General features: G+C 38.6%; 1 protein-coding gene across 1 annotated transcript in view; it reads left to right on the forward strand.

Moving 5' to 3' along the window:
* The first annotated feature begins 667 nt into the window (after nucleotides 1-667).
* The window catches only part of LOC142851309 (serine/threonine-protein kinase Nek1-like), a 35,542-nt gene continuing 10,510 nt past the window's right edge, over nucleotides 668-25,699 (forward strand). The window contains 10 exon segments of the mRNA XM_075975183.1: nucleotides 668-757; nucleotides 3,044-3,106; nucleotides 3,108-3,173; nucleotides 5,802-5,867; nucleotides 5,940-6,168; nucleotides 15,176-15,300; nucleotides 15,303-15,330; nucleotides 17,309-17,473; nucleotides 21,199-21,319; nucleotides 22,539-22,627. Coding sequence (XP_075831298.1) covers nucleotides 668-757; nucleotides 3,044-3,106; nucleotides 3,108-3,173; nucleotides 5,802-5,867; nucleotides 5,940-6,168; nucleotides 15,176-15,300; nucleotides 15,303-15,330; nucleotides 17,309-17,473; nucleotides 21,199-21,319; nucleotides 22,539-22,627 — 1,042 coding nt within the window.

Raw genomic sequence — 25,699 nt, forward strand, 5'->3', positions numbered from 1 at the left:
TGAGGACCCTAAGAGAGACATAAGTGGATCTAATCTACATGGGAAGTAGAAAAAGACCAGATCTCCTGAGTAAATTGGGAGCATGGGACCATGGAGAGGGTAGAAGGGGAAGGGAATGAAAGGGAGGGGAGCAGAAAAAAATATAGCTCAATAAAAACAATAATAACAAAAAAGCTATTCTTGAAATTCATGAATCAGTTGAGAAGGGCATTTGATGCTATTTTCCTTAGTGAAATTGTTTCAATACTTATTGTAACTTCTATTTAATTATTCATACAACTATATTACTTTTTGATCCTTTTAAATCATAGTTTTCTCTGAATTTCATAAGGTAAGGTATTTGACTTGTGGATCACTATTTCTTGTGAACTTCTGTTCTAAACCTCCAGTGCACTGCCTAAACTTCAAACTCCGATTATACACAGATGACTTTTTGTTTTTGTTCTGCATTTTTAAGATCAGAAACTTGGCTTCTGCAAGTTAATTCATCAGTAATTCAATCTAAGCTTTTGGTGCTTATGCCAAATGATCTTATTTGATAAAGGTTAAATCAATAATTGCTGTGTGCTTCACACAACTTATTTCATTTGATCTCATCAGAAAAGAGAAAATGAGGACATCACTCTTTTGTTAGAGGAAGAAACTGAGTCTCAGAGTCCAAGAAGCAATGAAAAATCACAAGAGTATTAAGTTTGAGTTTGAGACCTTGGGTGTAGAAGTGTCCGACTTTGACCCTGAAGGGCTGCTGAGGCTCAGGGTGCCTTGGAGGCTGCTATCTTCAGCACCTCATCTGACTTACACACTCAGTTCTTGTTTTTTTTTGTGTGTGTGTGTTGTTTCCTTCTAGTTCAGATCAGGTAGTGTTTCTCAGGAGTACAGTCAGTTACTTCCCTTTCCATTGCAGTTTGCAGCCTTTATAAGAAAACCCTGCCTCACTCATTATGGTCTTCGTCACCTAGATTGTTTGTACAGATAGGAACGTAGTACAACTCTGTTTGTTAGTAGATACCAAGACCTATGAATTTGTTTACTCATGAAAGAATCACATTAGAGTCATGTATCGAAATTCTAGGAAGTATATCTTCAAGAAAATCGGCACAAGATTCTAGAAATGTCACTATTTACAACCACGGTGTTTCTCAGCAGTTTCTTAATTTTGGTTTATTGGTATCTGCCCCAGTTTTTATAGAAATCACTTAAAACTTTTAATATATTCTAAAAATGCTGATGTTATGTAGGACAATTTTAGAATTTATTCTGATTCCCATAGAATTTGAGAGGCCTTTAATATACATTCTTATGTTAACAAAACAGTTTCAAAATATTAGCATATTCCTTCACAGTGAGAGTACTTGGTTGTTATGAGTTCTAGATACTTTAAAAATTTATTTCACATCTTGAAATCAGTATAATTAATAATGTTGGCCATATCAGTTGTGCCACTGTTTAAATACATAGATACTGGTATAATAAAAATTGGAAGTCTAAATATTAGAATTACCACTTTATTCATAGCTCAGTTGTGGTGGCATTTTGTTTGTGATTCTAAGAAATAAAGCTTGTCTGAAGATCAGAGTGCGGAGCTAGCCACTAATTAGCCATAAAGGCTAAGCAGTGATGGCACCATCTTTAATCCCAGCACTTGGGAGACAGAGGCAGATGGATCTCTGTGAGTTCGAGGCCACCGTGAGATTGATTCAGTGTAAAAGAGAAACAGAACCAGGAGGTGGTGGCTCTCCCCTTTAATCCCAGTACTTGAGAGTCATATGCCTTTAGTGCCAGTGCTAGGGAGGTGGGGACAGGAAAGGATATGGCTGGGAGGAGAGAGGAATATATGGCAGGAAGAAACAGGAGCTCAGCCCATTCAGTCTGAGGATTCTTGGGGACAGGATCTTGCCCACTTCAGTCAAGTCAATCTATTGGCTGGCTCCCTAATACTTCTCTGATCTTCCAGCGTTTGCCCCGATATTGACTCTGGGTTTTTATTATTAAGACCAATTAGAATTCACACTACACTCTGTAACAACTACCTGAAATATATACTTACTGAAAGTCTTAGTAATCAAGAAAGATTTGAAGTTGGGAGCAACTCACTCTGTGCTACACCAGTACAGCTAATTCCACTGCCTCTATTTATTTCAGAAGTTTACTGTGAGCTGGAAAGATGGCTCAAGAGTGTTCTTGCAGAGCACCCAAGCACAGATCACAGGACCTGCTTCAAGCAGCTCTCAACTTCCTGAAACGCTAGCTCAGGGGAACCTCTGGGGTCACCTCAAATGCACAAATACAAACTATAATAGTAAAATTTTAAGGTCACAATATTTATGCTGATTAGAGTCCCAATGACTAGCACCTGATAAAAGTGCACTTGTGTCGAAATATGGGTTTCAGGCTTTAAGGAAACTACAAAATTTGGGAGAAATTTTAGAAGCATTTCTTTCTGAAATATAAAATTAATAAACTACTTTTACATTAAACATTGTATTAGATTAAAATAACATAATGGTATTAGAAATGAATATTCTATATGACTCTTACACATTGTTTATGTGTGTATTTATTATTTTTATGGGTATGTGTGTATACTTCTGTGAGATTATGTGCACCAAGTGTGTGCAGGAGCCCATGGAGGCCAAGAGGGCATTGGATCTCCTGGAACTGGAGTTGACAATGGTTGTGAGCTACTGTATTGGTGCTGGGAATTCAACACAGGTTCTCTGCAAGAGAAGTAAGTACTATAAACTACTGAGCATTCCTCATGACCCTTGAAGACTTTTGGCGGAATCATTTTATGAGACATTGCTAGAGCAGTGGTAGCCAGTTTTATTTAGGATTGCTTGTCAGACACGTGGCTGTGTTTACACATGCAGCTGGGGATTTCTATGTTCACGTTCTACCAGCATGTATCATAGTGTCCAGCCCAGTGAGGAATTAAGGAATTGGAAGCTATTTGTACTATGCATTAGAGAGATCTTGGGGCCTTTTATTTCTCTATGAGGATATGAAATCCAGTGTTTTTACCTGTGTATTCTGTTTCTTGCAGTTGGTGGTGAAGGTAAGGAGCTCAGATGTTTCTCTACCTTTGGAGCATCAAGAAACGGGGGGATTCTCCATCAAAGCAGCAAATGAGACCTGTTATTTCTGTGACCTCGGCTTTGAAAGAAGTGGGCCTGGTAAGTTTCATAAAATTTAGAGCTCCTTCCTCAAAGACTACAGATCAATTTAAGTGAAAATGAATTTAATGGATTACATTTTTTTCTAATGCCTCCTTGTTGTTTCCTAGAGTAAAAAGATTGTCTTCTGGATTTTTTTTTTTTGGCTTCCTCTGAATTTTGGAACTTTTCTGCCCATAGATTTTTATCTAGGTCTCAGTTATAGATAAATGTGCCTTGAACACTCTGCTTTTGAAGATTCCCTATATACAGAGCTAATCAATTTCAGATCCAAAGTGTTTGAGAAATAAAGTCATGTTTTTGCTGATGTGCTTACCCAGGCCAGTACTGATGGCCTCTGTAGTGCTGATGTTCATGCTGTTAAACCGTATCACAACTGTTTTCATAGCATATCTGTCTGTTAGGTTTTGTAACTAATTTAGAGACAGTTCGTGGTATGTGCAGGATATCATATGCTGTATGCACTTAACCATTTTAAATATGAGAATTGAGCACCTGTGGATTTTGGCAAGGGAGCAGAGAGATCTTAGAACCAGTGTCTCACAGATGCATGCGTATAGAAAGGGCATTGTGTTGAAATGACTCTCTGATAGACTAGTAAGATGGCTCTGTGGGGAAAGGAGCTCGCCACGATGCCTGGCGATCAGAGTTTGATCCCTGAGACTGACCCACATGGTAGAAGGAGTGAACAACTCCCACAAGTTTTCTCTGACTTCCATGTGCATGTAATTGTAGCAGCAGCAGCAAACATACACACAGACACTAATTAAATGTAGTAAAAACATTTGAAAGCAATATACTGAAAATAATGTGGCAAACAGTTCTGTACCCTAACCCTCATGATTGGCAAATTTTTAAAGAATAATATCTCTTATAGTACTTAAAGTAAATAACTATAGAAATGAACTCTACACCTATTTGAAATTTTGTAACATGGGAAATGATGTTCAATGTAATTCATTTTTTTACCTTCTACTTCTGTCTCTGTATGCTAGCTATATAGATAATAAAACAAAAATATGCAAACAAGCAAAAGTTTAAACTTGTAAGTGTGCACCAGGTTACCTGTCTAAAAGGACCGTTCTGGATGAAAGGAATGGCTCCAAATGTGGAGTGACTCCCTGGGTTAAACTGTTCTGAACACAGTCTGCTGAGCCCTACAACCTAGGAACCTCTGTTTTCCTTTCCCAGTAGCTACTGTCTGTGATTTGTATTTGTTGAGATTCCTTAGATGTTTTTCATACTGCAGAGATTATTGGTTACTACAGAGATTTTTTGTAGCCTTTGTGCTTATCTTGAAAATAAGGCAGAGTATAAAGCTCTATGTCCCTGTTCTGAGCTTAGTGTAAGAATCTGTTCTCCCAGTAGGTTTTATCTCTTTCTGATAATGACTTTGCATGTGCCGCATTGTTTACAACTTTAGATTCCTTGTGTGGTTTCCTTCCTGGTACCCAGTCTCACATCTCCAGTACCTGTCATCTCTGACTGCTTTCCTGGGTAAAATCCTCCTTGTCTCATTTACATGTGTTACTCTAATTCTGATCACTATGCTTATGTTTTTCAAGTGTTAGAAATCTGTGGTAATCATGTGACTAAATCGTTTTTCTTATTGTTGTGTTTATAGAAACTGCTCATTTAAAACTTTGAAGATTATTTAGTCACACTGGTATAGCCTTCATAACAACTAATCTTTTTCTTTTAATATATTTTTAAACATTAAGTTTTTAAGAATATCTTTATACTAATCAGAAGAAAAGTAAGAATCTGTTTTTACTTAACCTCTTTCCATAGATAAGAAAGCTACTTGTTAATTGTGTTTAATGCTTTGTCTTAATGTGTATGTGTATGTAACAAAGTTGTTTTCAAAATAACACAGCTTATCCTGAATTCCTTTATCTACCAACATATCCCCTGGGACTAAGACTTTAGCTCAGGTGGTAGAACACTTGCATGAGGCATTCAGTCCCCAGGATCATTTATTTTTAGGACGTATTTATTTTATGCATTTGGGTGTTTTGCCTGCAGGTATCTCTGTGCACAGTGTATGTGCCTGGTGCCCCAACAGGCCAGAAGAGGGTGTTAGGTTCTTTAGAATTGGAGTAAAGTTGGTTGTGAGCCACCTTGTGGGTTCTGAGAATCATACCCAGGTCCTCTGCAGGAGTAGCAAATACTCTTAACCACTGAGCCATATCTCTAGCCTGAAGAACCATATTTTTTTAAAAGCAAAACATAACAACCCTTTTCCTAACTCTAATAAACAAAGTATATGAATTTCTTTTCATGCCTGTCATTGACTTTAAATTATCAAAAATTAGATACCAAAGAAGACAGATATAATTGTTAGCAGTAATCCACAAACGTGACAAATAACTGAGAATTCACACACACACACACACACACACACACACACACACACACACACACACTTAACTTATTAACTGATTGATAATGTTTAAATGTTCATCATTATTTATAATGACAGAAGCCATGTTAACATTTCACAGCAATGAGAAAAGTTCACAGGGGTTAAATTTCAGTTAAATGAAAAACTGAAAGTAACAAAAATATCAACTGTTTCAGAGTCCTAAAATGGTTTTCTCTTACTCTTCAACCGTCTTGTGTTTAAAGGATGGAAATTTAACTGAAACCCAAGAAACTTCAGAAGAAATGCAAAAGAGCAGCAATGCTGTTTCAGTAAGTACAGTTTTCAGAGACTCTGTCAGGCTCTTATTTAATAATATGCTCACTAAAGTGTAACTATTTCAGAGCAAGCGAGAAATACTGTGTAGGCTAAATGAGAATCTTAAAGCTCAGGAAGATGAAAAGGAGAATCACCATCACTCAGATTCTTGTGAGGTCGCTGGTCACAAGGATGCCAAGGAGTATGAGAAAGAAAATGCCATTTCCTCTGATCGCAAGAAGTGGGAGGTCGGAGGTCAGCTTGTGATTCCTGTGGATGAAGTGACACTGGATACATCCTTCTCTGCCTCTGAAAGTATATATGAACATGTCCATGTCCTGTCTTGGGTTAGCACTCACGTAAACTTGTGTCCTGGCCATCCTAAGGAACCAACATGTGGATGGGTTGAGAGAGGTAGAAGAAGTCTGTGCAACTCCCTCATGGGCATATGAAGTATCTTTCAGTACAATATAAAGACATGAAAAATGGTTTGGTTTTTACAGTAGCAAGAATTTTTCTGTAAGAGTGTAGTGAGAGGAGAACAAAAGAAATGTATTTAAATTGTACTGTTTGAACCCTTTACACCATGTCAACCTGTTACATTCTTTGTTCTTGTTGTAGTGAAAGGGGTTCCTAGTGGGTGACACAGTGTCTCAGTATGTATCCAGTACTGTCCTTGAACTCATGGTCTTCTTTTCTCTGTCTTCTCAGTGCTTAAGTTACAGATATGTGTTTCCCGGCTCCCCCACTTTTGGTTTTATGAGATAATCACTCATTGTATAAATACCAAGCTGGTCTTGAATTCATAATCCTCTTGCCTCTGCCCTCTGAATGCTGAGTACCTGCCCAACTCTACCAGTAGTTTCTAATGAAAACAAGAGCAGTGAAAGCTCAGAAGAGCCCCTTAGACGTTAGGAGGAGTTCAGGAGGTTTAACTAGAAAGAATTCCTAAGCACTCACTGTGTCCTCACAGGAATCACGGCCTTCTTTGTCTCCTTACCGTCTTCCCACAGGAATCATGGCCTTCATTGTCTCCTTACCGTCTTCCCACAGGAATCATGGCCTTCATTGTCTCCTTACTGTCTTCCCACAGGAATCATGGCCTTCTTTGTCTCCTTACCGTCTTCCCACAGGAAGCATGGCCTTCATTTTGTTCCCCTGTACATGCGTGACTTTTTTGGTGTGATTGCTATGACATTTTATCTCTTTATTTTTCAGAAATTTGGTATGATTTTACATGTATGGGTGTTTTGCCTACATGTGTGTCTGTGCACCATGTGCATGCTTTGTGCCACAGAAACCCGAAGATGTCAAATCCCCTAGAACGGGGTACCATTGTGAACTGCCATGTGTGTGCTCTTCTGCTGAACTACCTCTCCAGCCTATCGATTATTATTCCTCGTTATGTCTAGTTTTGAATAGTATGATTGTGAAGTATCTTAGTGTTCTTTTCTTCCTGTTTCCTCTCCTTGGACTTAGGAAATTCTTCAATATATAGACTTAAATCTTTTGCCAATTTTGGAAAACTTCACCAAACATTAGTTTTTATTTGACATAATTTCTTTATTGATTCTTTGGAAGTTTCAAGTCATGAAACTCACCTCCCAGTCCCCCCATATCTTCCCCTCACCCCTGCAGCACCCCCCAAAGAAAAAATTTTTTTTCCATTTATTTATTTATTAAAGATTTCTGTCTCTTCCCCACCACTGCCTCCCATTTCCCTCCCCCTCCCCCAATCAGGTTCCCCTCCCTTGTCAGCCCATAGAGCTATCAGGGTTCCCTGCCCTGTGGGACCCAAGGACCACCCATCTCCATCCAGGTCTAGTAAGGTGCTGCCTAGGCTCCCACAAAGCCAGTACGTGCAGTAGGATCAAAAACCCATTGCCATTGATCTTGAGTTCTCAGTAGTCCTCATTGTCCTCTATGTTCAGCGAGTCCGGTTTTATCCCAGGTCTTTTCAGACCCAGGCCAGTTGGCCATGGTGAGTTCTCCATAGAACATCCCCATTGTCTCAGTGTGTGGGTGCACCCCTCGCGGTCCTGAGTTCCATGCTCCTACTCTCTCTCCTTCTGCTCCTGGTTTGGACCTTGAGATTTCTGTCCAATGCTCCACTGTGGGTCTCTGTCTCTGTCTCCTTTCATTGCCTGATGAAGGTTAATATTCAGGAAGATGCCTATATGTTTTTCTTTGGGTTCACCGTATTTAGCTTCTCTAGGATCACTAATTATAGGCTCAATGTCCTTTGTTTATGGCTAGAAACCAAATATGAGTGAGTACATCCCATGTTCCTCTTTTTGGGTCTGGCTTACCTCACTCAGGATAGTGTTTTCTATTTCCATCCATTTGTATACAAAATTCAAGAAGTCCTTGTTTTTTACTGCTGAGTAGTACTCTAATATGTATATATTCCATACTTTCTTCATCCATTCTTCCTCTTACACCTGTCAGAATGGCTAAAATAAAAAACACCAATGATAGTCTTTGCTGGAGAGGTTGTGGAGAAAGGGGTACACTCATCCATTGCTGGTGGGAATGCAAACTTGTGCAACCACTTTGGAAAGCAGTGTGGCGGTTTCTCAGGAAATTCGGGATCAACTTATCTCTGGACCCAGCAATACCACTCTTGGGAATATACCCAAGAGAGGCCTTATCATGCAACAAAAGTATATACTCTACTATGTTCATAGCAGCATTGTTTGTAATAGCCAGAACCTGGAAACAACCTAGATGCCCTTCAAAGAAAAAATTTTTAAAAATCAAAATAAAACAAGCAAACATAAACAAAATAAAACAAAACAAAAAACCCTCTTCACTCCCCCATCATTTCCACCTCTCTAGCACCTCTTTATTCATCCTGGTGGCGTTAGGATCTGCAGGTGTCACCCTTTTGTCCAGTCAGCTTTACTGCAGATGTGCATTGCAAGAGTCATTGGTCTGATCCACTGGATTCTCACTGAACTCCTCTGGGATCCTGTAGATATCCCACAGGACCAGTCCTTTCATGAGTGCCAGCAGGTCCCAGATGGAGTAGATGTTAGGGTGGGTCAGTCTACTAGGGCCTCTCCCGTCAGGTGAGGGGGCAGAGCCAGCTCCCCTATGCCCAGGCCATCAGGCCCAGTTCTTCTTTGTGGGTGGGGCTAACTCTCTTTCTTAAGTGTCCAAACATTTTTTAAATATTCTTTCTCCTTTCCAGTTTCAGGCTAATAAAGAGACCCTGTTTCAAAACAACAGCAACAACACACCAGATTGGATAGCAGTACGTGAGAAGCAGTAGCCAAGGCTGTCCTTGGGTTTCACATGCAGTGCACACACGCGCACTAACACGCACATGCAGAAGGGTTAGGGATATATAGAACAGAAGAAGGATATGGTTTAGCTCAAAAGGATGAGCAGAATATTTCTGAAAGAAAGATGAAAAATTGAGGACTATATTTTATCAATGTTTGTCGTAGGAGAGGCATTGTGAGCTTGAGGAAATTAGTGTCATAACTATACCAAAGGAATAAAATCCATTTTAAAGGTAAATGGAAGGCAAGGAAGTAGAAAAAAATATATCTGTTTTATAGGAAGTGAAATGGAAAGGGTGGATGGTGTTACTAGATAGGGATGTAAACACATTGTAACCTAAAGAGATTTGAAATTAAATTTTAGTTTTGTTTTTTCTCGAGACAGGGTTTCTCTGTATAACAACCCTACATGTCCTGGAATTAGCTCTTTTAGACCAGGCTAGGCTGGCCTCGAACTCACAGAAATCTACCTGCCTCTGCCTCTCGAGTACTGGGATTAAAGCCTATGTCATCATCACCTGCCTTGAAATTAATTTTCACCAATTATGAGGAAAAAATATATCATGTCACTCTGCTGTCTCAAGCTGTTGATTTCCATTACAGTTAGAATACAGCCCAGAGCCCTTCATGATCCGGGGACTCGGCTCGCCCTCTTAGTTCTTCATGGCACTCTGTCCGTTTCCTTTGCCGCTCACTGAGAATGGCTCGCCTCTTAGATGTGCCGCACTCTTTGTCTCCACAGCTCCTCAGGATTTGTAGATGATACTTCCTCCCCGCTGTCTGATTCTGAGAGCTCTCTTTATAACATACTTTTAAAGACATGTTTGCTTTTTATTCTAATTCTTCTCCTGTCCTTGCTTACCTTACTTTTTCCTATCAGTGAACAAAACTACTCAATCACGGAAGACCTTCATATTGGTAAATTCAACAGCCTGATTTTATAGTTCTCTGTATAATCAGATACAGATGTCTTTTTCTTCCCTTAATGAATAATAAACCTCATTCATTTAAGTTTTTATTTAGAATTTAAAGTAATGAGTTTTTTTATGGGCGTTTCATAATTTATTTTCATTGATAATCAGATGGGTTTTTTTTTTCCCTTAAGTATGTTGTTTCCTTTTAACATATAAGCTTTTTAGCTAAGCTTGTCTGACATGTACCACATGTTCTGGGCTTTCTGTGTGTGTGTCACTCAAATTTTATACAGGAAAATAGTTAATAAATAAAAGGACACACAACTCCTGTTGTGAAACGTCTGAGGTGAGAGACTATAGCCGGCTTGGCTTCTGGAGCAGAGGTTCTCAAACTGTGGTTCTGAAGCAGAGGTTAGCAACAAAAATAATTTTATGATTTGGGGTCATCACACCATGAGGTACTGTATGAAAAGGCTCCACGCAGCATTAGGAAGGTTGAGAAGCACTGCTCTGGAGTAATAATAGACCACTGCCACTGTGTAAGGTCAGTAGCGGGCAAGGGTGAGAAATACATAAGCTTCCTGGAAAGGGTTATATAGACCTGTCTGGCATGGAACTCATTGAGTTCCTCCTTCAGAACGTCTAAGTCCTAGGGTTCCAGGTGTGTATATCACCATGCTCAGCTTCTCTTATTTCTTAAGAAACTGGGAAGACTGATCACAAATAAACCAAAAACACAAGAACTGGGTGATCAGTTCTGCTTCTTCCTTAGGCCTGGAACAGTCGTTTCCTAAAACATGAAGGGCAGTCCTTCCTGTTACCAGGTACTTGCTGACATTTGCTTGTTTATCTTTCTGAGTACATTCAGATATATGTGCTTATAAATGTTTGTGTGTATATATAGATTAAATAAAGACATATTTATTTAATGTATACACGTGTATGTATATACACATATATGCACATATATCCATATATATGTGAATGGGCGTGTTCATATATAATTCTCCCTTTATATTGCATTATTGGTTATATGCAGTTTTATTTGCATTGTTCTAGATTTTATTTTTAAGTGTATTTTATGGACCTTATACTACTACTACATTAAAATTCTCTTTATGTTTGTATATCTCATTGTGTTATATCTAAATTCCTAGAATTTCAGACATGTAGAAGAATTTAATAATTTTGCAGTGGGTGTTATAAATCATCCATTTACCTTATACCATTAGTGCTGTACATTGTATCTATCCTGTACTCATCAGTCTTATTTCTGACATAACTAAGAGTAAACCGCAGACATTGGTATATTTTCCTGTACTTCACAGCATATAGTCACCGTCAGAATTCAGTATTTATTTAGTTTTTCTCCTTTTATGTTATTTTAAGCATAATGATTTGTACATTTGCTGAGTTCCAGCAAATACGTGGATGTTTTTAACGTTAATTACTAATAATAGATAGCACATTACCATCACCCCAAGAAGTGTCACAGCTCTGCCTCAATCAGACTTTGACTTTTGTCTCCCAGAGACTCTTTGTCTGAAATTTCCCCACCTTAGATTAGTTATTCTGTTTCTAGAATGCCATGAAGCCAGCCATGTAAGTTTTGTGTTCTTTTGTTTCTGGCTTCTTTGACATATGCTTTTTGAGAGGCATCTGTATTGTGAGCTTTAATTTTTTCTTTTAAAGATTTTTTCATTTTGTTTTGGTTTTGGTTTTTGGTTTTTTGAGTCAGGGTTTCTCTGTAGCTTTGGGGCTTGTTCTGGACCTAGCTCTTATAGACTAGGCTGGCCTTGAACTTACAGAGATCCACCTGTGTCTGCCTCCTGAGTGCTGGGATTAAAGGTGTGCGCCAACCAACTCTTTTAAAGAATGTTTTATTGGTATAGTCATTTTTTATATTCTTTTCCTCAATGTTAGATTGAGATATCTATCCCTTTCCCGCACTCAAACTGTTTATACATTTACATTTAGTGTGGGTTTGCTTTTTCAGTCCACTCCTAACACCTAATACTTTTATACTATTTGCATTCTACACAATTTAACTGTACCACCTTGCTTTATCTGTGATTTTTTTTCTCTATTTCCTTTTGCTTTCTTAGAGTTCATTACTCTGATAACTCACTATTTGATTTAGAGTCAACAGTATATACTTTTATGAACTCCATTTTCAAATCACTTCAGTGCTTAACCTATAGCAAGCAGCATTATAACCGTCTTGCACTTTCTTTCTTCCTACCTTTGTGCTAGTATTGGGATGGGTGAGGTAATTGCTTTGCTTATATTTTTGCTATAAAATTCATAATCTAGTTATTAGTTCTTAGGGACACGTAAGCAGTAAGTGAAACGGTCCTATGTGTCTGCTTTGTGTTTACATTTTTAGTGCTCTCTACCATCTGGCTCTGTTTCCTCTGCGTGTTGGCTTCTTTTTAAGAATTGCTATGCTTTAATATCACTAATGATCGGTTCCTTCAACTTGTATATGTCTGTAAAATTTTACTATGCCTGCCTTCAGCAAATATTTGTTAAGAACTATGGAATTAGCTGATACTTTTTTCTATTCTACTTTAACAATATTTCTCCACTGCTCGTAGCGGGAAGTCGTCTGTAACTGTCAGTCTCAGCGGTTCCTCTGGATGCAGTATGTCATTGTCCTCTGGCTGCTGCTCTGGCTTTTTCTCAAAGCCCTGGCTTCATTGAGCTTGGTGGTGACACTCATTGTTATCACATCCTTTTGCTAGTGTTCTTGGACTTGTGAGTCATAACTGTCACTTGTATTGGGAAATTCTTTGCCATTATTTTTTTCTGTATTCTTTTGGACTTCTCTCCTACAAGTCCAGCACCAATCTTTTTTTTCCCCTCCTCCTTTTGGTAGAGAGGTTCTAGTCCAGAGTCTCTTCATGCTGGGCAAGTACTCTGCAACTGAGCTGCACACTAGCCCAGCTTCCCTTATTTTGTCCTTCCCATGGTCAATCTTCTTTAGTTGAACGAAAGGAGCTCAGCTATAATAATCACTACAAATGTCCTTCCCCAGTGAGTAATCTCATCATCTCTGTCATTTGGACATTGGTTTTGCTTGGTAGACCATATTATACTTGATTATTTTTGCTTTGGGACAAAACACTGAATTATAATTTGTGGAAGTTTATGTAGGTTTTATATTTCTATAACTACTCTTGACCTTTGTTCTGGGATACACTTTGGCTAGTTATGAGTATCTTGATCCTTTTAGGCCTTCTTCTTAAGTTCTGTGAAGTGGAATCAAGCAGTGTTTAGTCTATGGCTAATCTTCCCCCTTTCCTGAGTCCACAACCTTTCTGAACAATCTGCCTAATGGCTTGTGAACTACAGGCTGGTGGAGATAGGAACTGGTTCTGGTCTTTGTAAACTCCAGGTCTTCCTCCTTCACTTCTGTTGGGTGCTCTCCTCTCGAGACTGCAGTCGTTTCCTTGCATGTGCTGTGCAGACTGATGCTCAAGTAATGACGTGCGCAGTTTTGTGAGACCTGACTTCTCTCTGTATGTCAGATGCGAGCCATTTTCTTCCCGCAGACTCAGGTTCCATCTCTTCAGCTCAGACTGGCTACAAATTCTCCCCATGGTTTTTTTAAGTGGGCATTCCATTTCCATTGTTCCAGAAATTTTCTTTTCTGTTGTATTGCTTGACCCTTCTTATCAGATACCAAGTAACCTTAAGTTCCAAGTCTTTTTCCTGTTGTTTTTTTAATCTGTACTGTTTTAACCACTTTTTTTTTTTTTTTTTGCCAGCGATTCTAGATAGCTCTGTAACAAAGGTTTTTCAGCATTAGTGCTTGAAACCCAAAGCACTGGGCTTGCTGTTTTTGCAGAAATATTGTTTCCAGATTTAAAGCTTATAACAACCTTTTCAAATTAAAAATTTATTATAAAGAACTTGCAAATAAAAAACATCACATAGAAAAATTAGCCAGGCCCAAACTCTTTACATCTCAACTAACTTCTTTAGAATAGCCATTCTAAAATTGGGGAACTTCACATTGGATTTTATACTCCACTTATCAGCTATGTTTGTTTATACTTACCCACTAGAAAAAAATTCATTACAAAGATAAAACTAGGAAAACAGTTAGATTTAGATCCTCTTTCATGATTCTTGAATCTTTTACCTTAGCTATGCTTTTGAACCTTAGGTCCGTCATGCTAATTATGTTGGTGGTACAAAACTGAGTATTACTTGCTGATTTGCATGAGCCTTTATACCTTGGACTCCTTTTGCTGTTCCCCTTTATGCTGCATCCTGAGTTCTAAAGCATCCTTCAGCTGGTGTCTTGGTCAGGGTTCTATAGACGGACAGACCTCTAGAGAGAATCTTTATTACAAGAAGGTTTATTAGATTGTCTTACACGACACACTTAGTCTTCCAAAGATGGCCATCTCACACCTGTGCCCTGTGAGCTGCCTTTTGGTTGATTCCAGGTCCAGTTGACAACCGAGATTAAACATCATAGTTTTTCTAAAGTCACCTTGTATAGGCTACAGTTATAAGGCCATATTAACATATACCGTGTAGTATATCATATGTATTACTCTTAAGTATATAAATTTTATTTTTATTTTATGTGTGTGGGTGTTTTGCCTGAATGTACTGTATGTCTGAGAATCTTTTGGTACCTGGTGTCTGCAGAGGTTAGAAGAAAACATCACAATCACTGGAGATCTGAAACTAGAGTTGCAGATGCTTGTGAATCGCTGTATAGGTGCTGGGGAATGAACCTAAGTTCTTTGGGTGGGTGCTCTTAATTGTTGAGCCATTTCCCTAGTCCCTGTGCTCATGTTTATTACCAGATATTCTGATGACTCAACACTAATATTTTTTGCCTTTCTAAATTTTATTTAAATTATTTTATCCAGGATCATTTGTAGAAAAGAAGTATTAGTTGTCTGCTTATGATATAAACTCAAAGGCAAAGTTTTCTTAGACTGTTTTTTACCTTTTAGCCCATATTTTTATTTATCTTGTGATTTATTTTTATATTAGCTTTTAGCATGAAACGGTTGGTTGGATAGTAGAAATTAAAGCTGCCAAACAATGAATTATTCTACCTTTGAGAATTGTTTCTCTATATTTCTTTTCTCACAGAACATACCGTAGGAGAGGTAATTAAGTTAGATTCTAATGGCTCTCCAAGAAAAGTCTGGGGGGAAAGCCCTACAGATTCAGTCCTGAAGATACTAGGAGAAGCTGAACTCCAACCCCAGACAGAACTCTACTAGAAAACACAGCTTTTAAAAGTGGTAAGCGCAAGAAGTAGTATTATAAAAATTAATGTGTTAAGGTGTCTCCACTTTCTTGTGTGGAATTAGTCTACCTGTCCACCTTCAGGGGTTTGGTTGTTCTAAATAGTAATGGTTTCTGCCCTTGTCAGACCTGGATGAAATCTAAAGAATAGGAAATCTGGATGAGGGAGGTGGAAAAGTCCAAGCATGTTTTTCATTAGGGAAAATGTTGAAACAGTTTATTAAGATTCATGGTGTATTTGTTAAGAGATTCGGGAGTTAAATTGAGTAGAAAAAATGTCTGTAAGTATGTGTGACATCATTCTGGAACTGAGATGGAGTGCTGACACAGACAGGAGGGAAGACATTCTGGATTCCTGAGTCTTAGGTGTTTGGGTGTTAGAGCAGCACCTGAGGAAAAGCAACTGTGTATACAGAAGCCTTCCCACTGGACAGCTTGTTCACAAGACAGAGAGTGGATGAACAGTGTCCAGACATGAACAGTGCCTAGGCATGCATATTACCTTTTGCATTTTTTTTCTGTTGCTCCTTGAGATTGAGCATGAACTCATAGCTGAAGCATAAGAAAAGTTGACTTAGGACATAGGATCCTGACATGTTCTGTAGGAGTCAGCTAGAATCTGAGAAATAGACTGTGGAAAGAGCCTCTGTGCATTCCTAACAGGCAAAAGTTAGCTCTTGCGAAAGGTGAATCTCCTTGTCGTAGGTCATGAACAGTGTCCCCACTAACTTGCCATTTAAAAGTCTTACCACTTTAACATCACCACACGCAGAAACAAGTACCTGCAGGGACACTTTGACTATCGGGATCCAAACCATCAAAAGAGATAATGAATTGAAATTGAGGTCACTTCACAACAATGTCTATTTTTCTCCAATCATGTCAAGCAGGCATGTGTAGAAATTGAATGAATTCAGGGTTTTCCAGTTGAGTACAGTGAAGTGTGTTCAACAAGCTGAGAGTGTATGCAAAGGAATAATTCTAATGATGACTTTTATAAGGATGTCAATGGGGATGGACAGTGGGGAAAGAATATTAGAACCAGTCATTAAACGTACTTGCAAAATCAAACTTTTTTGAGATTATAATATTTTACCCTCCCTTTTTTCTAACCCTCTCGATATACCCTCCTCTCTCTGCTTCAAATCCATGAAAAATGAAATTTTTCCTGAGCTAGAATAGTGCCAGGCATGATGGTCCATGCCTTTAATCCCAGCACTTGGGAAGCAGAGGCAGGCAGATCTCTGAGTTCAAAGCCAGCATGGGCTACATGGTGAGACCCTGCTTCAAAAAAGCTATATTAGAGGGAGATGAATAAAAAACACCACTAAAAATTAGATATGGGAATTCCTAAAATTGGAACTTTTCAGGAGCCATAATTTATAATGTTTCTAATATATTATTTATTAAAAAGCTGAGTTAGTGAGGTAGTTCAGTGAACTGTGAGATCTACATATTAACAGGATTATTTATTGTATATATAAAATCATTCACCTATGACAACATTGATTTGGGGGAGTTGGGGCACTGGCTTGTAAACAGTCACACAGGAATGAGGAGAGTCAATGACTACAGTCAGTTGTTTTATGATAAATCTTTTCCTGAAAACAGCCACAGTGTGCAGAGTTTGAAGCAAATTAGAAATAAATATCATATGAAAAACTACATGTGAAAAACAAATCGTTTTTAAAAGTTGGTTAGTAATTTTAAAATTCAATTCTGATACAGGTGTATTAATTTTTCCCCAAAAGGAAAAGAATTCAAATTGTGTTATCCACCTTGAAGGTCATTATGAAATGGAATTTGGCTGTCACATTTTCTTAACTCATTAGTTTCTAGTGTGTAAAAGAGCTTCACCTGATGCAACAATCTAGGGTTTGTTTTTGGTTTTTTTTTTTTCTGCTCTAAATATCATTGCAAGTAACTTCAAAACCTTTTGAGAGCAGTAGACTTTTCGTTGTTTTGCTTCTACAGAGATTTATCCTGAAGGCGAAAACTACAAGCCTTTAATTGTTGGAGAAGAGAAACCAGAATGTATTTCAAAAGAAATAAATCCATCAGGTACTGTTGATTCTGTTGAAACAGAAAGCCCAAAGTTAAGTGAGGTGCCTCCACCAACGTCAGAAGGAAATGTGGAAGGTATGTTGTAATGCATTTAAATGAGCTAAATTTTAATTAGTATTGAATCATTGAAGAAATTGTCAAAATTTGTATGTATGTTTGAGTAATTCATCTCAAATTAGGCTCACTAATTTTAGTAACTATCTTCCCTCCCACCTGTTTTTGGTTTTGAAGACCAAGAGTTTTCAAGGGTTGCGTTAGGAGGGTCGGGCTGGTCTCCTAGAGTGCAGAGTCCCGCTCTCGCTGCTGGTGAGAGCTATGGGCATATAGGACCATGCGTCCTAGTTACTGGCCATTCTATCCCATTATTTTATGGATCAGGGTTGAGTCAAGACTGGGATTGTGATTTTCCTAGTACATTGTCTTTGCCTAAGAGGCCAAGCGATGTGATACTCAGCTGTCAGTGAGACGACTTGATCATTTTTCTGCCGTCTTGGAAGATACACCTCAAAAGCTGAGTATGACAGACCCCTCTCTTTGTTTTGAGGAACCTCAGTCACATTCTGTATTCTTCCTATCTTTAAAAAAAAACTTTTACTATTTTATGAACATGGGGGTTTACCTGTTTGTATGTCTGGTGCCTGCCTAAGCCAGAAGATGATGATGCAGCTGAAGTCTGAGATGATTGTGAGCCAGCATGTGGGTGCTGGGAATTGCACTTGGGTCCTTTGGAAAACACCCAGTGCTCTTAACAGTCAAGCAGTCTCTCCAGCACCTGTTTTTCATAGCTTATATGATTTTATTCTCTGATGACCCGGAAGTTCCAATGTGGGGGAAATAGGATTCACCTCTGAGAGGAGAAGGTTTTTAAAGAACCTACAGCCATCTCAGGTGCTACATTAAAAGCTGTATATGGTGTGTATGGTTTTTTGTTTGATTGATTTGATTTTTTTTTTTTTGCTGTGTGTGTTCTTTAAAGTTAACCAGAGAACTGAACTGGGACCATTAGCACTTCTATTGGTCAGAGCTGTCACAAACCCAGAGTGTGCCCAAGGTAGGGAGCTAGGCCTGCCTCTCAAAGGGAAGAGCATTAAAGAATCTGCAACCATCTTTAACCTACCAGCCTGCTCATTAACTAAAAATACTACATTCTTTCCACAATAATATTGATATTTTAGTCTCAAAAAGTTGCCATGGGTTTTTTTTGAGCTAAATAAACTTCTTTATGATGCTTTGACTTCCAGATACCAACCAGAGGCTGCCAGTTTCCTAAACATTCAGTCGTGAATAGGAATAGCATCTGTCAGAGACTGTGTCCCATGCAGCATGATCACCACAGTAACCCATTGTGCTCTCAGAGCATGGTTAGGCGTGTGGTACAGAATGATGTCTCTTCCTCAAAAGATGTGCATGTTGGCCTCATGAATGGCATTAACTTCCCTCTAAGAAGAGGCCAGAGAGTCAGCCTTTGTTCTATATCATGCTGAAAATACATGAAGAAAAAGGCTGTCAGTGTACCTGGAGGAAAACCTTTCTCCAGAACTGACTGTGCTGGGATCCTGATGCTAGATTCTCTTGACTGCTGAAATGAAGAGAAATAAATTTCTCTTCAAGCCACCCAGTCTGATACTTTATCATAGTATCCCAAACAAGGCAGTATGTTGTACCCTTCTTAAAAATTAATAATAAAATATTTAAGAGATAAAATTAACCAGCAGGATGAGTGTGCATATAGTAGAGAGTTTATAGCCTAGTTTTGAGGTTGGCAAGCTTCACTTTTCCTACAGAGTTGTGGAGTAAATATTTTAGGCTATATGGAAACCATGGTCACAAATTGAGTTTAGAGGATAGAATGTTAGTTTTGAAAATAAAATATTTAAGAGATAAAATTAACCAGCAGGATGAGTGTGCATATAGTAGAGAGTTTATAGCCTAGTTTTGAGGTTGGCTAGCTTCACTTTTCCTACAGAGTTGTGGAGTAAATATTTTAGGCTATATGGAAACCATGGTCACAAATTGAGTTTAGAGGATAGAATGTTAGTTTTGATAGAGCTGAAGATCACTAGGGAATTGTTAAATAGTGAACCTACCCCTTTAAGAAGCTGATGTCTCTAAGAAGTCCATCCCACAGCCTGGAAAAACCAGGCCTTGCTCCCCTCAGCTCTTTCTCTGGGACATAGAGTTAAGAAGCTATCTGTGCTGTGGGTCTACCGTCCCTGATTTATAGTGCTACACTGTGTAGCTGGCTCCTTCGTGCTCCCTGTCAGTGGGCTGTGTTGAACAAAATCATGTGATATGGAGCTTCATACCAGCCCCTGGAAGGATATAAAGGTCATATATTTTCCTGTGTTTGTAGAATTTCTCTAAAGTTGATCCCCTCCCATCATCCTGTCCATGACAGCTGTCTCTCTCGTTCTTTAAGCTGTGCCTCTTACTAAAACTCCTTTGTGGGTTCTAAGGGAAAGCTCTCCTCCATCAGGCCTTCTCCTTCCTGTTGTCTGTTAGAGGGCGCTGTCCTGCCTCAGAGTGACAGCGTCTCTGTTATCTTAAGGCCGATAAAACTCTCCCAAAGGAAAACTTGTGTCAGCTTCTTTCTAGAAACAACCAACCCATTGTCACCTCCTTTTCTCCCTCCATTTAACAAGAACAGAATTACACATTAAAAGACAAAATAAAAAGGTTCTTCTATCTTAGTACATACCTTGTATGGATGACCCAAACATTCATGTGAGCAACAGATCAAAATTATTAGTATTTGCATGTCTCTTGTCTTTCACAATAGGGCAAATCATTAGAAATTTGTAAATAGACAAGAAAAGCATATCTGAAGTCCATGAAAAAGTGTGCATGGTGTTGAATTAAGTAAGAAAGTATATGATCTCAGACAGGAAAAATAGAAGTCTCAGTGGGACTGAAGAGAGGATTCAGCAGCAAAGCACTTGCTGCACAGTTATGCAGACCGGAGTGTGAATCCCAGCACCCCATGTCTGCCATTCTGCAAGCACTCATAACTTCAGCTCGAAGGGATCTCGCTCTTTTCTAGCCTCTACATATATTTACACATACCTTGCATATGTGCATACATTCATGCAGACATATACATGCACATATAAATGGACAAATAGACTCTCTTTAAAGACGGCCAGAAAAATAGTTTCCTAGCTATTAATTATTAGAGGGTATAAGAAAATTGATTTAGCATACTTCAGTTCTTCTCAAGGCCATTGTAAAAGTCCAGGTAATCATATTGGTTTTCTTTTATGGTTGTTGGAAGATTTCCAAGATTAAAGTTTCTTTACTAAATATTAATAATACAGTCTATTTTCTCATACTTGTAACAACAGGTATCTTTAGTCTTTAGTTTTGATTCCTTTATGCTGATTTACATATTGCTGTAGTTTTAATAAGGCTTATATCTTTTTTTTTTTTTGAGACAGGGTGTCTCTGTAGCTTTGGCGCCTGTCCTGGAACTAGCTCTTGTAGACTAGGCTGGCCTCGAACTCATAGAGATCCGCCTGCCTCTGCCTCCCGAGTGCTGGGATTAAAGACGTGCACCACCACCGCCCGGCATATACCTTACATAATAATGAATATTGTGCACAGTACTCAAGTATTTTTGTTATACCAAAAAAATGAAAGGCCTAGTCTTTCATTTTAGGAATGACTGTGTTACAGAACTAGCCCAGAAAGCTTTAAACAGTTGATTTTCTTTAGTTAAACTAACTGAAATAATAACTTACAGAAAGTTAGTCAGCCCATTCTCAGCAAACTTTACTCTGACATCTCCTGATCTTGCTTTGCAGAACCTGATGATTTGGAGACAGAAATTCTCCAAGAGCCAAGTAGCACAGACACAGATGGGAGTTTGCCACGTGCTTTTAATGATGTGTGGATTAGTGAGGAAGAAGAAGCTAAGGAAACTGAGTATGTTGTCTTTTTCTTTACTTTTCAAAGCCAGGTCCCTTTGGTAAGCTCTTTAATAAGTAATGCTGTATTAACTAATGTTGTAGTTTAATAACTTCATATTGTAGTACCCCCTATAAAGTAATTTGATTTCTTAATAGATATTAGCATGGGACAGAAATAAAAAACTATATGAAGATAAGCAGTAAATGTCTTGCCAGCCTTTATTCCCATTCAACCAATTTCTGATTTTTCTCTGCAGATAATTTTTATTATATATAAACAAAATACATAGTCTTTTCAAATACAGTTGCTAATATATACAATGCTTATTAAAACCTTTTCAGTTTTTTAAAATTTGTTTGTGTGTCTTTGAAAGTGTATGCTCACATGTGTGTGCACAGATAAAATATGGAGGCAGGAAGGCACACTGAATCCCTTGGAGCTGGACCTGTAGTATTTATGAGCTGATCCGTGTGTGTGCTGGGATCCAAACGCTGGTCCTTATGATAGAACAGTCAGTGCTCCCTCTTAACCACTGAGCAAACTCCATGCTCACTTTGTTTATAAAGTCGGTAGTCAGCAGTTAAAAAGGGCTTACTGCTCTTGCGGACCTGGGATTGGCTCCCAGCTCATAGACCCTGTAACTCTAGTTTCAGGGTATCTGATTCCTCTTCCCTCCTTCAAGGATTCCTGTGCACATGTGATGCACACACACATACACATACATATAGAACAAATACTTTTTTAAAAAGTTTGTAGTCTGCGAAATTTTCTCACATTAATCGAAAGTTCTCTATTTTATATTCTATTATATGGATATAAGAAAACTCAATAACCTACTACTTGATGAATATTCATGCTATGTATTGTGATGCTGCAATGAGTAATGTTTTACATAAAATATTTTTGCAAAATCAGGTGGTTTTTTGAAGCAGAGATGTAATATTTAGATGAATTGCATTTGTAATTTAGTCATTCTTTAGAGTTTTGACCAATGTAAACTTTCAGAATGAATGAATATTAACTAATGATTAGTGATTGGTGAGAGTTTCACTTTGCTCAAAGTAGAAAACACTGTACTTAAAGAGGAAGTATTATATTAAGATTAGAAAATCATTTGGACAAGGGAGTTCAGGATGCTAGTAGATGTGGATTTCATTTTCTTTATAGAAAAGGGCTTTTATTTCTAATAAAACTGTGTGGTATTTATTTTGTTTGGTTTGTCTGTCTATGGCAGGTTGGAAGATAAGGTTGCTGAGCAGCAGAGTGAGGTTTGTGAAGGCAGCATTCCAGGGAATGTGGAGCCGTCTCCTGAGGATCATATAGGTAAGTGCCACTGTAGGAGTTTAACTCTTTCTGGACGGCTTCTTAACACCAGCCTGTCTCATTTGGGGACCATTATAAGTCATCATAATTCTATTTTAAAATAGGCCTAGAGACTAGGAACCTGTACTAGCTGGCCCGGGATTGTGGTAATATAAGCAGTTAACTTAAACCAAGAACTCCTTACTGATTGGGCTTTCAACTGGTCTATTTGATGCAAACAACCCAAAGGTAAGTGTGGTCTCATTTGGATGATGCTGTCTCTCCACTGATAGCATTGCCTGATGGCCAGTGCTGGCTTTTAATTGATTCAAAACCCAAACAAGTACAAACCAAAGCAACAGAATGTCCCGACTTTACTGGATATTGGCTAAGGCTCTTTTTAGTGGTACTAACAAATAGCTTTGGAGCTCTGGTTCTCTCTCAATAAATATCCTACTTGGGGAATAAGACAGAGTTTATAGCAGGCACTCCGAGTTGCTCGTCTGAGGAATTGTTTTCTCAGCTACCATTCAATGTTACCACACATTAGGTCCCACAGCAAATGCCAATACCTCCAGCTAAAGGATGTGGCTGTTTGCAGCCTTGATATTCCTGTGATTCTGTTGAGACGGGCCAGAGGAGAGGTGTAAGTCCTTTCCTGATAGTTCCTTGGACTCCTGCACACCACTCTGGCTCTTGTGGTTTTCACTCTTTTATGGGCAGCTTCATTCTACAAGTAGGACTGTGTGGTGCAGAGTGGATACAGCTTCCATCTGGATTCTCTTAGCTCCTCCGCCTGCTTCCCTGCAGAGCTGTCCTCTGGATTTGTAAATTCATTTGCCTACTTTACTTATATGTAATTTTACATATGTATACCTACCAAAATATGTCATGTATATTGTTTGTGTAGCTCTTTTTATTGTGTATATTGCAATATTACAGATATTGTTTTGATATTATTAAAAATAAGTATAACTTAAAGTCTCTTTTTCCATTAATTGTTGTTAGCATGCATATATATATATATTCCTTAACATAGCCTGCCCAGTCTTGTCTGCTACTTGTATGTTGTTTCAGGGCTAACCTCATGGTATTGAATCACCAGTTGATGTGCTGCTCCCTGGTGAAGACTGCTTGTCTCACTCTCAGTGTTCCTTAGTTGCCTGTAGTTTTTTGTGTAAGACTGAGGCCCACCTTCCCTTCTGCTTTGGCATCTCTGCTATTGTTGTTCTTATTCAGCTCATGCTTTAGCAGTCTTACTGCTAAGACATGGGTGTAGCTCCTGACATTCTTACTAAGAGATGCTATCTTATAGCAAACTCCCTGATCCTCTGGCTCGTACACCTTCCTGCTCCTTCTGCAATGTTCTCTGAGCATTAGCTGAGGGTTGTTTGGTAGGTGTATCCATTGGGGCAGGACTCCATAACTCTGCACTTTTGCTTGTTGTTTTCTGTGTTGGTCTCATTCTATTGCAAAGAGAAGCTTTCTTGGTAAAAAGTAAGGACTGCACTTACACTCTTAGAGTATAAAGATAAACATTTAGAATATACTTAAGGATTATCCTGGTTTAGTAAAGTGGAGGATGTAGGTTCTTCTCCAAGACCCATGACTTCACTAGCCATGGTTAATTGGCTAGGTTTCCAGTGCCAGGTGTGATTTTCTTCTTGTGGAGTGGGTCTTAAGTCTGATTAGCGAGTTGCTGGTTATCGTCAAGGTGTGTGTGCCACTACTGCACCCTTAAAGTTACCGTGCCGTGCTCGTCATTGTTGTGGTTCATAGGCATCATAGCTGGGTATAACTGTTGGTTTTCCCCCTATTTTTGGAAGCTTGCATGAAACGTTCTGGTTCTCTGAAAGCTAGTCATCAGAGCAGTGCTTCAGGTCAGTTCCAGCTGAGAGGCATCTGGGCCGTGCTTTAGCAATAGGCACACTCCACCTTGGGACTGGGAGGGCAATCAAGGGCTATAATGTTTTAGGAGTCAGTCTCTTGGAGAATCCTGACCTGGTGCTGGGAATTCTGTTAGATTACTTGTAACACATTCTTAGCAGTACATTTCTATCATTGTACCTCTGTCTCTATTAATCCTATAATTATTTTCATAAAATAAATTTCTACAAGTAAAATCCAAAATTTATAATGGCTGAATTATAGAAAGAGTTTTGTGGCTAGAGAAATTGCTCAGTTAGTAAAGTGTAAGCTTCAACACCTGAGTTTGACCGTCCAGCACCCATGTAGAGCCGGGCAGGGTAGTACCCAGCTGAAATCGTAGTGCAGGAGATCACTGGCATTGCTGTTGAGCCAACCTAATCAAATTGGTGAGCTCCATGTTTGGTGAGATCATGACTCAAAAAATAAGGTAGAGAGAAATGTAGGCCTCCTGTCTACACACACGTGCACATGCAAATGAACACATACACACACAGAGAATAGGTTTTGTGCTATTAAAATTCCTCAAAAATGAATGAAGTATATCCATTTCTCCATGTGCTAAAAAGCACCATTATAATTTACTTAAAAGTAGCTCTTTAATGAAAAATTAAGTGTTTGCTTAAATTCATATTTTATTATCTGAAATTGACTGTTTTGTCTATTTGCTCCTATATATAATTAAATTGCCAGAATTCCTTAATCTTTAACTGTGTTTCAAAATAACATCATTTTGTTTTTCAATCTAGTTGAGTGTCCTTTTTATTGGTAAAGTATTTAATTATTTTTCTCTTAAACTTAGAAATGTTCAATTCTGTTGCTTACTCTAAATAGCAGACATTAGAAGATGTAAACTACCAGAACAGTTTTATGGTCTTCAGCATTAAACCCAAAGGTTATCAGACATAAGCGCTATCATATTACTTATGTAATTGTGCACGTGTGTCTGTAGACGCCAGTAGTCAAACTCAGGCATTGTTCCTTAGACATTGTGCACTTTGGTTTTTGAGATAGCGCCTCTCATTGGCCTGGAGCTTCCCAGTTAGGCTAGGCTGGCTCACCACCATGCCCAGGAATCCCTGTCTCTGCCTCTCAGCACTGAGATTACAAGCACACATCACATGGTAAGCGTTTTACATGGGTGCTGGAATCAAACTCAAGTCCTCA

Source organism: Microtus pennsylvanicus, chromosome 5, assembly GCF_037038515.1.
Source record: "Microtus pennsylvanicus isolate mMicPen1 chromosome 5, mMicPen1.hap1, whole genome shotgun sequence".
NCBI lineage: Eukaryota > Metazoa > Chordata > Mammalia > Rodentia > Cricetidae > Microtus > Microtus pennsylvanicus.